The sequence below is a fragment of the Silene latifolia genome, chromosome 1 (assembly GCF_048544455.1).
Source record: "Silene latifolia isolate original U9 population chromosome 1, ASM4854445v1, whole genome shotgun sequence".
Classification (NCBI taxonomy): domain Eukaryota; kingdom Viridiplantae; phylum Streptophyta; class Magnoliopsida; order Caryophyllales; family Caryophyllaceae; genus Silene; species Silene latifolia.
Window position 1 is genome coordinate 172,555,280 of NC_133526.1, and position 15,145 is coordinate 172,570,424.

Consider the following 15,145-nt stretch of genomic DNA (forward strand, 5'->3'; position numbering starts at 1 on the left):
CTTATCAAGAAGAATCACATCCCGGTGTGTGGGAAGTGTATACCGACGGGTCCTCCACGCGAACAGGCTCGAGCCGGCATCCTTATCATCAGCCCTAACGGGGACGAGTTTGAGTACGCCATAAAGTTTACCTTCTCGGCCTCAAATAACGAATCCGAATATGAGGCGGTGATAACTGGAGTCGAGCTAGCTAGAGCTGCCGGGGCGGAGCATGTTGTGTTGAAAACAGACTCGCTCTTAGTGACTAATCAAATCAGAGGAGAGTATGAGACTCGAGACGATGGGATGGTGAGGTACCTGGAAAGGGTAAAAGCTGACACCTCAAAATTGAAATCTTTCCAAATACGGCATCCCAGTGTGCCGAGAACAACCGAGCCGACGCTCTCTCAAAACTTGCCAGTTCAAGCATCAAGAATGTCAGTCGAACCGTGCTAGTGGATATCAGAAATGCTAAAAGCATCACTGAGACCGTCGGCATGGTGGGCGACATCGAAGCCGAGATGACGTGGATGACTCCGATAATGAAATAGAAGCTGACAAAAGAGTTACCGGAGGACCGCAGTCTCTCTCAGAAGATAAGAAGGATCGCTGCAAGGTACTTGGTGTTCGAAGGAGAATTATACAGAAGGTCCGTGATAAGACCACTCTTGAAATGTGTCGGCCCGGTAAGACGCGAGCTTATCTTGTGACAGAGATTCACGAAGGCATCTGCGGACACCACATGGGGGCGAGAACGCTAGCCCACAAAGCTCTCCGAGCCGGCTACTTCTGGCCTACCATGCTGAAAGATTCCAGAGCAAAAACCAAGAAGTGCAAGAATTGTCAGATGCATGCTCCGGTAATACATGCACCTTCCCGAGACCTGCAACCGGTGCTTAGTCCCCTTCCATTTGCACAGTGGGGGATGGATTTACTAGGACCATTTCCGACGGCCCCCGGAGGAAGGAAGTACCTGATTGTCGCCGTTGACTACTTCATCAAATGGGTCGAGGCTGTCGCGGTACCTGCCAAGACCACGGCGGCCGTAAGAAAGGTGATTTGGGAGAACGTCATAACCCGTTTTGGGTTACCCCAAGTCATTGTATTTGACCACGACCGAGAGTTTTGGAGCGACATGGTGATGAATTGGTTGGAAGAGCTCGGTATCAAATTTGCATACTCCTCCGTCTGCCACCCTCAGAGCAACGGGCAGGCGGAAGCAGCTAACAAAACAATCCTAAACGGGTTGAAGAAGAAGGTTGAAGATCTAAAGGGCAGATGGGCTGATGAACTACCCGGCGTCCTGTGGTCCCTTCGGACCACAGAGAAAGAAGCAACAGGGTACAGTCCATTCCACCTAGTCTATGGATCTGAGGCCGTCCCGCCAATTGAAGCGGCGGTGCGGACATTGAACGCAAACCTTTAACCCAGTCGAAAATGAGGAAGGCCTGAGAGCCTCCCTAGACCTGGTCGAAGAAAGTCGAGATACGGCACGGCTCAACTTGGCAGTATATCAAAACCGAATGAGAAGAGCATACAACCGTAGGGTCCACAAAAGGGACTTAAGAGTAGGAGATCTAGTCCTGAGAAAGTCGGCCGCAACCAATAAAGGAAACATCCATGGTAAGATGACGGCCAACTGGGAAAGACCCTACAAGGTGGTTGAAGAAATGAGGGCGGGGACATACCGGCTGACAGACATGGAGGGTGTGCCTCTAATGAGCCACTGGAACACAGACAACCTTAGGAAATACTTTGTATAGCGGCGGAGGTGTCCGAGACCGTTGTGGGCACCCCAACGCGTGATTATATCTTATGAAGAGTGATCCAAGTTTTCCATCGAAATGCTTGTCCCCTCCGTAGTCGTACCAAGGTAGACGCCACGGCTAAAGACGGCGATCACCGAATGGCGATTGATACTCGCATGGCGACCAACATGCTTAGTAGACGCCCGGGCAATGGCAGTCACTACAAATGCAGTTGATACTTGCGAAAGCGACCAACATGCTTAAGAACGTATAAGTACAGTTGAGAACGCAAATCTGACTGCCTCGGCCAATCCGGGAGTGGCAGAGGAAGCGATCAATATGTCTATAGATACGAACGCTGTCGAGCCGTAACCTCGATTGCCTCGGCCAAAGCCGGGAGTAACGGGGAAACGACCGATACGCTAACATGTTCACAACAGCAGTTGGGAAGCGCAAATCTGACCGCCTCGGCTAAGACCGGGAGTGGAGGAGGAAGCGACCGACATGCCAACATGTTTAAAAACGTTTAAGTACAGTTGAGATACTGCCTCGGCCAAGCCGAAGGTAAAACGAAAAAGCGCTCAATATGTTTAAAAACGTAAGAAGACAACTGAATGGAGGATGAGATCAAAGCCTCGGCCAAGCCGAAGGCAAATAAACAAAACTTCATTAAAATGTTTACAAGTGAGACAAAGTCGACGGCCGTCCCCATAGGGATAGCCTAAACACAACCTACCAATGTTTAACAAAAAAAGAAGGAACAACAAAAGGTTACAGACATCAAGACATGAAGCGCCAAAAGGGTGGCAGGGAGGAAAAGCTCAATAGTTGGCCCCCGAACAGCTGAAGCTGTCCGAAGGGCCGGGTGAATCTGGTGACGACCGCCCGTCTCCCTATGCTTGTTGCTGCTCGCCACCGGCAGCGAGCAGCGATACATTACCAACAGTGGGCGGCCCAGAAGACGACTTGGCAGCTTCACCTGCCTTTGCCCTCTCAGCCTCCTTCACCTTTGCAGCATGGGCCGCCTTGGCCGCCGCTTCCTGAGCAGCCTTCGCCGTCTTCGCCTCATCCGCGGCCTTCGCCTCCGCAGCAGCCACCTTCTCATCCAGAAGCCTGTCAAAATCTTGCCACGGGAAGGTTCCTTCAGGAAGGAGCTCCTTAATCGCATCCCTGGTAGCATCTTCAGCTTGGTCCCGGTACCGGGCACACATGTCAGGGATGATGACGGTTTTCAGCGTTTCAATGTCCTTCTCTCTCTGAGCAAGGATAGCCTTTGTGTTCTTATGCTCCTTTGCCTCGGCCAGATGCAGGGACTTCCATCTTTCCCTCTGCTCAACCATGGTATTATAACCGCCCTGAAGTTTGTCTCTCTCCTCCCGCAGCTTGGCGACATCAGCCAACACCGACTCAACCTTGGCTCTCTCGGTCAGGACCGCCTTCTCAGCGTCCTCCTTAAGCTTCCGCTCAGCAAGGAAGTCCTTCATGGTGGCCAGGAAGTCCTTCTTCGTCCTCTCGGCCTCCTTCTTAGAAGCGGCAAGCCCAAGCCTAAGCCGTTCGAGCGCAGGAGCTGCTTGAGCCATGAGCTTTTCTTGCTCAATAATATGAGCACCGGCAGCTTCAGCCCACTTCACCAGCCTTTTGGCCAGCCTTATGTCGTCCGCCCTGAGCTGAACGGAAGAAGCCTTCTCGGATGAGGAGTCGGCGGTGACATTTTTATCGCCCGTTTGCACAGACTGCTTCTCCAATTGCCGTTCAGTGAGAACGACGACGCGACGACGGCGATCTATAAAAACCCGGACAAAGCATCCATGTCAACATTCATTGACATACCAGAAAGCCTGTCATCAGGAATGCATAAGGAACCTGCTAAATCCGAGCCATGGGTTAGATCCGTACCAGTCCTGGCCTTCTTGGATTGAGGGTCGGCTGACCCCTCCTCTTTCCCTACCTCGGTAACAGCAGCAGCAGCAGCAGGCGTTGCTTCCTTCCTCTTATTTGAGGGAGGAGGAGCCTCCAGAACGGTGACGTCCTCATCAACATTGACGACCACCTTCTCCTTTTGGACTACGGGGATTAGAGATCGGGTCGGAGTTGACGTCGTAGCCGCCGAAGACATTGCTCTTGGTTTTCGGCGCGGCACGTGTCCGCCAATCTCTGCCTGAGCCTCCCCCACATCCATAGCTTTCAACGCCTGCTCCATTAGTTCGTGCGGGGCCAGTCTGCGATCACGCGGTGCGGCCCTAGGGTGCAGCTCAACAACTCTCCCGTCCTGGTCAAGTCCCAACTTGTTTAGGATGGAGACAGACAGATCCCGGCCAAATCGATCTGCAAAAGAAACAAAGCAGGAGTTAAGCAAAAGAAGTAAACCGAGGCTCAAATACAGAAGCATAAAAAAGCAAAGGTGGGCCTCATACCGACCCCACTCACCCTGGCCGAGGGCCGGTATGAGGCCGACGTGGCAAAGCGGCTCGTCTTGAAGGACGATCTGCGTCGGAGGCATCCATCCCTTCGGCGTGCCATCCTTCGTCGCCTCGAACATGCTCATTGCCCGCGTTTCGTCCTCCTTAAGATAGACCTTCTTGGCATCCATCTTAATCTTATTACGGGAGACATATCTATCATGCTCCCCCTGACTCTCACACCGCAAATTGACGCGGCTCTGGAAGGACCGGGGCAATGGATAGTCTTCCGGAACCTCGACGTATACCCACCGCCCCTTCTAGTCTTTGCAAGATGTCAGCTTGGTGACGGTCACATAACCGGCTCCGTCTGCACGCTGTACCACCTCGTGCCGCCTAGGGTAGTCTGCCGAAGATGGTGGAGCCGGCGGAATAGGTTCACCGTTGGGACCTCCCCCTTAAAGAGACAGAACCATACGAAGCCAATAATTGTCCTGATGGCCAACGGATGCAGTTGTGCCACGGTGACATTCATGGCTTTAATTATGGCCGCGACGTGTTCATTAAGAGGAAATCGGAGCCCATACTCCAGATGTCTGATGTACACGCCGATACAGCCTTCGGGAGGGCAACAGACTGCCTGATCACCCTCAGGAACAATGATTCTATACCCCCTGCCGAAGGAGTAATGATCTTCAAAAAGTTCAGGCCCGGAGACACTAGCGAACTTGTTCGTCCAAACACGATCGGGCTTGATCGAGCAGGCTTCGCCGTGCCACAAGTACTGCGGCCTCTCGCCATCAGATTGGGTCTTTTCATCATCATCATCATCTTCAAAACCCTCCAAAAATTTCTCATCAATTTCAGGAGAAGGCGACTTGCGGCCCCCGAACCCTATCGGGGTGACAACCAGTGGCTCCTGTTCATCAGGATGCGACGGTTCGCCCCCCGGAGTTGAGGTACTAGGCAGAGCATCAGCAGAAGACATGGTGAAACAATTACTTAACAAATAAAATATTGGGGAAGAATTTGTTTGTTTACCTTGAAAGAAAGTGCTACGCCGGATAACGCTTCGAACATTAGAGAGAGAAAGAAACTCTTCGAAAAACTAGAGAGAGAAAATTTTTGAAGAAAATGAAGTTTGCAAGTCAAAATGAGGGGCACACTGCTCTATTTATAAAGCAAAGCCCATTCAGTGGACCAATCAGAGCAAAGCCCATGAAGCGTCCACCAATCAAAACCAGGCCACGTGTCAAGCATGCAGCCACGGAATGTCAATCGACACACAGTAACCAATCTTCTTTGACACGCTCCTTGGTATCTACTCGCCAACGGCCAGCTGATCAACCAAGCTTGGCAGTACCGGCCGGGGGCAATCAAAAGCACACGACACTCTCAACCTTGGTCTCGGCCAGCGCCGTTTCCTTTTCCACATTCGATGTCCATTACACAACCATGTGGAGGGGGGATATGGTACGGCCTGAACAGAACCAAGCCGAGGAAGAAGTTCAACATGCGCAGAATACGCTCAACACTCATCGAAGTTCCATACCACGGCATAAACTACGCTGGGGGCAAATTGATGGAGCATATTCTGCACCCGCTGACCGAGTCAACATTTTGAGCAAGGTCAAAGATAAAAGACAGCAAGTCAACATATTAACAGCCTAACCGACGCAGCCAGTCGGCCTGTCACTTGGGTCTCGGCTCGGCAACTAGCCGGCCGAGAAGCATATCCGCGTACTCACATCCAGTCCCCTCGGCATGGAGTCAACCAGGCCTGCCAGCCTGCCATGGGTCCCTCGGCCGAGGGTAAGACAGTCTTTCCACCTGCTATGACCACTTGGCCACTTGGCCACTACGTGACAAAAGGTGAAAGTCTATAAATACTCATCATCTCTCATTGAGAAAACGATCCCAAAAACTATCAAAATATCATCTTAATCTGGTATAAACTCACTTATCTCTCTACAATATACTTTGCCAAGTTAACACACAACTTATCTCTTTAAGTTTACTGACTTGAGCGTCGGAGTGAGTACGCTCGGTACCAAGCCGAGCCCTCAATTTGTTCATCTTTACAGGAGAGAGTGAAAGGAAGAGACGAGCAACGACATCATTCTACAAGCTTACGTGGTCACAATCCTGCTTCGGAATTACACCCGGAACACTTATAAATTGTATTGATGAGTGAAATTTAATTTTTTTGGTGCAATTTTGGTTGAAAATAAAAAATTGAGTTGAATTTAACTTTTTATCAAAGTTATGGAGCCTGAACTTTGTAATAAGTTTTATTATATACTTATAAATTGTATTGATGAATGAAATTTAATTTTTTTTTTTGGTACAATTTTGGTTGAAAATAAAAAATTGAGTTTACTTGAACTTTTTATCAAAGTTATGGGATCTAATTACTACATTTTTTTAGAAGTTACCTGTTGATGTAATCGACGACAGGCTCATCTTTCCATTGAGTTGTTTTTGTCAACTCGCTCATGTTGACGACGCGTCTGATGCTATAGAATCTGTTGAGGAATTCATCTTCCATACGACTCCAGCTGTCAATTGACTCAGAGTCCAGATCTGTGTACCAGTCAAACGCGATCCCTTTGAGCGAACGCACAAACTGCTTCACCAAACAATCACTTTCTGTCCCAGCATTGTTGCATGTCTCGACGAAGTGGGTGATGTGTTGCTTTGGGTTCCCCTTCCCGTTGAACTGTTGAAATTTTGGAGGCTGATAGCCAGATGGCATGCGCAGACTGTCAATCCTCTTAGTGTAAGGCTTGATGTAGCGTCCACTGCTTGTCGAGCTATCATCCAACTAATACTTGATCGTCTTGGCTATTAACTCCTGCAGCTTCTCTTCAGTGAAGGCACTGATTTCATTGTTTGGCTTTCCCCTGTCATCCTCGCAAACTTCTTTATCACTGTCAACCTCCTTGTCGGTGTCACCATGCTCGCTGTCAGCCTTCCTGTCACGGAGTGCCACCACCTCTTTTTGGAGCTCATCAATTTTCTTGTTCTTTTCTTCATTCTCCTTCATCATCTTTTCAAGGAGTTTATTCATGTTTTAGACGTGCTCCTCAAGAGTATCGCCACTTATCACCATGACTGAAGCAGCGTTAGGAGTTGAGGTTTCTTTCTTCTTTGGCGATGCCCTGGGTTTGCAAGGGGAAGCCTTCTTGTCAACCTTAACACTTCTAGTCTCCTCGCGTGAAGGAGAAGAGGCGGCCATGAGCGCTGTAGAGGCAGCAGCTATGGAGGCGACAGAGATCTTGCGCGACCTAATAGGGACGCTTGCAAAGCGTAGACTAGCAGCAACAGCAGCGTTAACAACAACCTTCTTCGCCATTCCTCTTCCCCTGTGATGTGATATGACGACGTTGTAACTTCTAAGTCTCTTGGCTTCTTTGCGCCAGATGGGCGTGAAGATGAAGGAACAGGCTCTTCAACATTTTTTGACTGGCCCGTGAGAACTAGTACGCGCCTTCTTGCTTTGAGTGGCTCATGATGGATGATATCCACTACTTGCATACGCTTTATGCGAGATGGTATTGCGCTTCTCAAGTCATCACTTACTCTTACTTCTTCATTTTGTTTTGAAGAAGTTGAGAGAGGACGACCCTCACCACTATTCTTCTTGGGAGCCCCTAGTCGACTGAAGACTGTTTTTGATGGATCGCCCAAGCTTTCATGTATTGTGCCCTTCTTATTTGTGCGCAACGAAGGCGTTGATGTTTTGACTTCACTTTCACCTTGATTGCCAAGCCTAGCGAAGACAGAAGTGTGTTTAATTGGAGGACTTGGCCTTCCCATCCTTGTAAATACAAAAGGACGAGACTTTCCTACGGGTGGACTTATTCGATCGAAGACCGAAGATGAATGCATCTTTTCTTCTCCTTCTTCATTTTCTTCGACCTCTTCCACTGTGATGTGCTGAGAAGACGTAGTAGCCCCTTTTCTACGAGCAACAATCTTCACAGGTGCAGGAGACTCATATCCAAGCCCGGGCTTAGTCACTATGAAGCTCCCTTCTTGCTTGAATAGCTCTTGCTGCGCCTTGTTAAGACCATACGGCTCAACTTCTATAACTTTGCCGAGAGGAGTCGGATTTGAAAGTCATATTCAGCCTTCGCCAGTAGCTTGTAAGCATTGGAATCAAATATCTCCTTGTTTTCCTCATTTGATGATTGACTGGATGAACAGACGAAACCAGTTGGAGGAGGTCTCACAATCTTCGTTTGAGATGAACTTGGTAGAGGTGTAATGACTTTGGCGACCCATTTCTGCTCCTCAAAAGTATCGCCACTTATCACCATGACTGAAGCAGCGTTAGGAGTTGAGGTTTCTTTCTTCTTTGGCGACGCCTTGGGTTTGCAAGGGGAAGCCTTCTTGTCAACCTTAACACTTCTAGTCTCCTCGCGTGAAGGAGAAGAGGCGGCCAGGAGCGCTGTAGCGGCAACAGCTATGGAGGCGACAGAGATCTTGCGCAGCCTAGTAGGGACGCTTGCAGAGCGTAGACTGGCAACAACAGCGTTAACAGCAGCCTTCTTTGCCATTCCTCTTTGCAGATGCCAAATTACTGCGCAGCTGAGGAGGTAGCAGCACTAGGGGTACCTTGCATGATATTTGCGTAGTTCTTCTTGGATGGACTGGAGGAGATGCTCTGCTTGATAGACATCTTCTTGTTATGGCAAACTTGATTAAAACGGCAGTAGAGATGAGAGGTAGAGACCTTCACATCGGGTTCACCAAAATTTGTAACAACAAATTTTGTATTACGATAACTGAAATACAAAACAAATAAACAAGTAAATTTTAGGGTCATGCTCATTCATGGACATGATTTACTTAATTATGGACATAAATGACCATTATACCCTTGTCAAACCACTCAAATTACTCAATCCAAAACCACCAAAAAACCACCAAAAAACCACCACATACAACCACCTCCACCCACCAGTAACGTCCACCACAGCCATATCGGCCCCCTTCAGTACCGCCGCACCACCCCCGACCCCACAAACCCGCAGCATACTTGCACGCCACAACCACATCGTCTCCCTGCCGTCCCTGAATCCCTTCCCGTCGCATTCCTAAGACTGCCTCCCTACTGCTCCTCTCCCTCGCCTTCTGACGCCGGCCACAAGTCGTTGCTCTCCGACGTCCTATCAAACCCCCGCCCCCTCCCCACCGCAGCCGCCCTTCCTGTGTTCCCTAATTCTGTTAACATTTTTCAAAATTCTACAAACCCTAATTTCTTTAGCCGTAACTAATTAAATTTCCCTAATTTAATACTCTTATTGTTCATGCATAGTGGAGTGAATTTGTTATTTTTACTTAATCAACATGAAAGATAATCATCTACTCCGTATATAATTGAATCATTTGAATGGAATTTGATGAGTTTTGGGAGGAAGAGAAGTGGAGTGAATTTGGTATTTTTTTTAGAAGGACAAGATTTGAAAAAATAATGATAAAAAATAAATGAATGAATAAAAGTTGTACATAAATGAGCAATGACGAAATTTTATTAATAAATATCAAAAGTACTGTCATCTCTAATGTATATGTCTGATTCTAATATGCCGTGTACGGGTACACGTGAGGGGTGCGCTGTTCTTACTATAATTTCACAATCTCGAATTTTTTGGCTATCCTCCGGTATTTTCTTCTACTCGCAACCAAAAATGGCATCTTCATGCTGCTTCCACCTCCATTCTTTCTCTCCTCAGGTACTCACATTTTCTCACTTTTTTCTTCGTAATCTCAATCAACAACTTTCGCTCACTTCTGAATTGTTCTTCCAAAATGCATGTGTATGTTTTCAGCATTGTATGTTCATCAATGGCGTCGGAATTCAACTCGGATTACAATACACACCATTGAAGCTCAATCAACATAAAAATCACCGCAAACACCTCTTTTTTACTGCTTGTACTACCGATGATTCTACTGTGCGAATTCAATCTAGCAGCGATGATTCTGACCTTAATTCGAATAATCGCTTCAATTTGAAGAAATCAATGGTGGAATTTCAACGAATTGCTAAGTCTCTTCCTCCTATTGTTGTTGTGGTTAGTTTCTTGTGCTAATTGTTCAATTACATGTTCAATTGTTTGTGATTTCGAAGAATTAATTCTGACGTTAATTATTTCAATGTGAAGAAATCACAGGATGCATTTCATCAAGTTGTTGCTTCTCTTCCTCCTGTCGTTGTTGTGGTTAGTTTCCGGCTCGAATAAATTTGAATTTTTATTGAATTTTTTAGGTATTTTTGTTTGTCCAGTGGCGGACATTGCTTTAATTTTGTAGACTAGGGTTTCTCACTAGTGTTGTTAATTCTGAAGTACCAGTTACGATTTTCAGAAATGAATATGTAGATAAAATGTGTTTTGTAGGATTGTAGGGAGTGAATAGGAACGGAATTGTTTTTAATATTCGACTATTAGTCAGGTAGGTAGTGTGATATTAGATTGTTAATCATATGCTATTTCCTTAGGCGGTATAATGTGTCATCTTGGGCAGAGGGAGTAAAGATTTCTTAGGCGGTATAATGTATGGTACCTGGCATTGTAGGGAGTGAGAAGGAACGGAATTGTTTGGAGTGCTAGTCAGTTAGATGCAGTTACCATAGGTTGTATGATGCGAGTTTGTGTTTGCAATATGACGGTCTTTGACGCATTCTTTGCTGAATGCCGAGAGAGTTAACTAACAATAGAAGTGTAGTTAGTGCTCAACAACTTTCCAGTTACTTCAAGCTTCTTGTTTCTTTTCTTTGGAGTAATAGGGAACTTATTACAGGTGTGCAAACATGGTGTTTGTGGATGTATGTTGTGTTCGCACATATGTTACTCCTGAACACGGAATTTTACAATTGGAGCTTCATGATAGTTTTTATGGAGTTCAAAAAGCTTTTTAGGATGGAACTATAAAATAAGCTTTGAGTATGTATTATTGAGAGAGCAAATGACTCTAGTCTATGTGAACACCTTATGCTCTTGGCTTTTTCAGCTTGAGATTGGTTCACAAAGTATTATTTAGGTCAAACTTGTAGTGGACCAGGTATTGAGAATGTTCTGTTTGAGTCAAGAAATAAGACCCATAGGAAGCATATTGTGACAAAGCGTCAAAGCCTTACTTCATGCCGCTAATCCGGTTGAGTAGAATTAGTCTGATGTAATTGTGAAGGTGTTTCAGATCTGAAATCAGTTTCTTCTTCTGAGTTCTGACCAGCTACTTACTATGTGAGGAGGATTTTCCAATGAATAGGATGGAGCATCAAGTAAGGGAACCATATGAGCGAGGATTGTGTGGATTTATATGTTCTTTGCCTTCAAACGTTAATCTTCTTACTCGTATACCTCAGTCAAATGATCAATTACCTTTTTACCTTTTGTCTGTTATATTCAGTCGTATCTTGCGAATTGGGACCCCTATCTCTCAATCATCGTATGCCCTCACCATTATGACTAATATGTTAGGGACACAGAGATTGAATGGCATGTCAAGTAGTTTGTATATACACGAATACATCTATATAAGCAAGACTTATCTGTTCTCTCATAGGCAATTCATTTAGGGCTTGTTTGGATTGGGGGATTTGAAAGGAAGGGAAGGTGAGGGGGGAGCAAGGAATATAAACTCTCTGTTTGGTTAGCAAATGAGTGTTGAGGAAAATGGAGGGGGAGGGATTTGGAGGGAATTTTCCCTCCAAGGCAAACCAAAATCCATCCACCATAGGAATTAGGAAAGATTTGGAGGGAAATTGTATCCAAGCACTTATACTCCATTCCTCCTCCCCTTCTCTCCCCTCCATTTCCTTTCCTCCTTCCCCACTCCCCTCCCTTTTCCTTCTAACTCGGTATCTCAGCAAGCCCTTAACTTAATGCAGAACTTTGCTTTGTCACTCTGCATTTTCCCTTTTGACTAATAATAAGATATCCTTTTTATAGCGTGTACTTTGGTATTTGGTATTGATAATGTGTTATTAGCCTGACATTTCCATTGTCTTGGCATGCATTCAGTTTAAAAAGCAATCAGGTGGTAATTTAATAATTGGATTATGCGTCGCAATAGCGTGCCTGGTAATTGCCATAAGGATTAATGTGGTTAGAAAGCAGAGCAATAAGCGTCCTGGTTCAGTGGCTGATCTTGTTAGACGTGGCCAGCTCAGATCAGATAGAAGAGGCATGTACGACTCTGATCTCTACTATAGCATTTCCTTTCCATCTGAACTTCATTGATTTAAGACTGACGATTAGATCACTACCATCTAGATGTAATACCTTCAGGTGTGGTTAAAAGACCACTCTCACCATCCTTAAACAACACTTTCTCTTGAGATTTTGTTTCTGTTCGTTTAGTGTTTCATATAGGCATGTGCATGATACTGACAACATGTTTCTTCAACTGCAATTAATAGATCAAAACCTCTCAAATATGAAGACCCATTCAATAATCCTTTGGTCAAGGCCGGAAATGGTAACTCTACGGTAGAGATGTGCGGGAAAGTTTATCGAATGGCTCCTGTTACTCTTTCAGAAGAACAACGGGCAATTCATCAGAAGAGGAGGTCACGGGCATATCAGTGGCAACGACCAAAGGTATTCCTCAAGGAAGGAGATCCAATTCCACCCGATGTGGATCCTGAATCAATTAGGTGGATCCCAGCAAATCATCCTTTTGCAACGACTGCCAGTGATATTGATGAAGACTTTGCACAGACCAATGTTTACCAGACTCATGGCGTTCCGTTCCGTATTCAGGCTGAGCACGAGGCACTGCAGAAAAAGCTGGAAGCATTGCAGAGTGTAAGAAATCTTTTAACCATGTCTTAACATGAATTTGAATATATATATTTCTTTTTTATTCACTACATTTATGATTTATCCTTTTAGGAGATTCAAATCCGATCTCTACATTTTCACTTTCGATAATAAATAACTCCACAAAACACTCCCCGTTAATCCAAAATTAATGTCCTGAATTCACATAAATGGTGGAAGTATCATATACGAGTATGATTTTGCTGACTGACGCATGCTAGTGATTCATGCATTCATCTTTGACATACAATTCTTCATGTTCAAAGGATTAGATTTTATCTTCTTTCAGGTGTATACTATTTTGTATGTGTGCGCTTTAGTTTTTGAGCTTAAAGCCGTGTCTCCGTATAGCATATTTTTTGTTTGGGATGAATGGAATGAAGTTTGAGTGGTGTATACCAGCCGTGCTGAAAAGTGGCTAAAGATATCTGTAAAAGAAGTATACTTCCCTAAAAGGTGTGATCTTTACAAAAACTTGAGTGAACGTTTATCAGCCTGACAGTTATGAGCAATATTCTTGCATTCAAGCTTAACGGTCGTTTGTTTACCCATCAAAAGAATGTAGCAATTCTAATTCATAGATTTATGAAAGTAAGAATTAGAAGTAGTTGTCATTTCGACATACGTTGAGCAATATTCATGCATTCATGTTTAAATTAAGCCTGAGAAGTACGTGTAGCTTTCATGTCTATTTTGGTAAATTCGTAGACCAACCAGGTGGCGGTTGTTCATTTTGTTTTCATACATTAGAGGTATAATTTCATAATACAATTGCACAAAGGGAATGTTTGGTGAAGTTGACTGATTTTTCTATCTATGCTATCCAACGTAGTTACTTAGCTTATTGCACTTTCTTGAACCGCTATGTACTAGCTTTTTCGCTTTGAGTACCCAAATGAAAAGAAGCCTCTTGCGATTTTGCGAATTATAGATCTCTATCATATGTAATCTTTCATACTACAATTGGCATCTTTTAGTTTGTAGCTCTGATTTTTTTCCTGCTCAATTGACACGTTCTTTAATAGCAGGAACAAAAACTCAACAAGCTAGGCATTGATCCCGCTAATGCCAAAGATTTTGAAAGAGCATTCAAGACACAATCTAAATCCATTGACCGAGGAGAAGGCCCTAACAATGGGCAAGTGAATGATCCTAAATCTCCCAAGGCAGATCAATCAATTGAGAGCTCAGATGGCAACACAGCTTCTGACCCAGGTCCTTACATGTGTCTCTCGATCTTGGTGTTAAAGCAGTTAAATACTTTACACAGGAATGTATAGAAACACCATAATTTTAAGTTGTTCAATGGCTGTAATTTTTCATACTGGTCTCACTCGCAATTGGCTTTGGACTTGGGGTGGCTACCTGACCAATAATGGCAGTTTGTATTGCTCCGTGGTCGAAGCCAGATAATTCTCTCACAAGGAAATGTTTGCAAATCAAATTTGGGTGTGTAAAAAACACCACCCTTCAATGATTGTCTCGCAAAATTTAGCAGATTCTGTGTGCCTATTTGACTACAAATTGAGAGGACATTTTAAATCTCGCTCCTCTGAGCCTACACTCAGGATTCCCTATGTCATTGTTCCTAATGGTGCTTTGATTATCAGAATCATGTTATTGCAACGTTTTTTTTGTAAAGGTTTGAAGGTCACCATGCCGGATTTTGGGGTAGTCTAACATCAATCTTTTGTGCAACGGCCGAAATTAGGATGCGGCACCTGATTTTTCAGATCAAACAAAAACCAATATTATTATCATGTATTCATGCTCACCGAGTATAAAATTATATCGACGGTCATGGAAGTCGGTATGAAGTATATAAATAGATAATTTAGGGGGGGTTGAAAAAGTTAATGTTCAAAATCCCTTTGTGTACTTCCAAGATTTTGTACCTACACTGAGCCAATGTGAGCAGAAAATGCCTTGGGTGCCAGTTTCGAATCTGGCGAAGCTACCGGAGGAGAGAAAACTGTGAATATAGAGAAAATGCAGGGAATTCCTGTCAACGATACATGATGGAGAAAAAAGATACAAGGAATGAAAACAGATTCAGAAAAAAACAGTATATGATCAACCAGTAAACCACAATATATGATCAACCAGTACAGTGCCCTTCCCATTGTATAGTTTTGCCGGGTTCGGTGACGAATTACTTTTTTTTTTCCTACTTTTTTTCGAACAA

The 15,145-nt window shown here is 44.9% G+C and overlaps 1 protein-coding gene across 2 annotated transcripts; it reads left to right on the forward strand.

The window, feature by feature from the left end:
* The first annotated feature begins 9,737 nt into the window (after positions 1-9,737).
* On the forward strand, positions 9,738-14,437 carry LOC141611940 (protein MULTIPLE CHLOROPLAST DIVISION SITE 1). Of its 2 annotated transcripts, none has more exons than XM_074430611.1 (6): positions 9,738-9,867; positions 9,964-10,209; positions 10,300-10,356; positions 12,160-12,326; positions 12,558-12,945; positions 13,989-14,437. In XM_074430611.1, exons 1-6 carry the CDS (start codon positions 9,823-9,825, stop codon positions 14,238-14,240), a joined length of 1,155 nt encoding a protein of 384 aa, XP_074286712.1. In that variant the 5' UTR covers positions 9,738-9,822; the 3' UTR covers positions 14,241-14,437. The 2 variants fall into 2 exon arrangements, with proteins under 2 accessions (XP_074286712.1, XP_074286703.1); XM_074430602.1 differs by having other exon boundaries at positions 9,739-9,867; positions 13,986-14,437.
* The last annotated feature ends 708 nt before the right edge of the window (positions 14,438-15,145 follow it).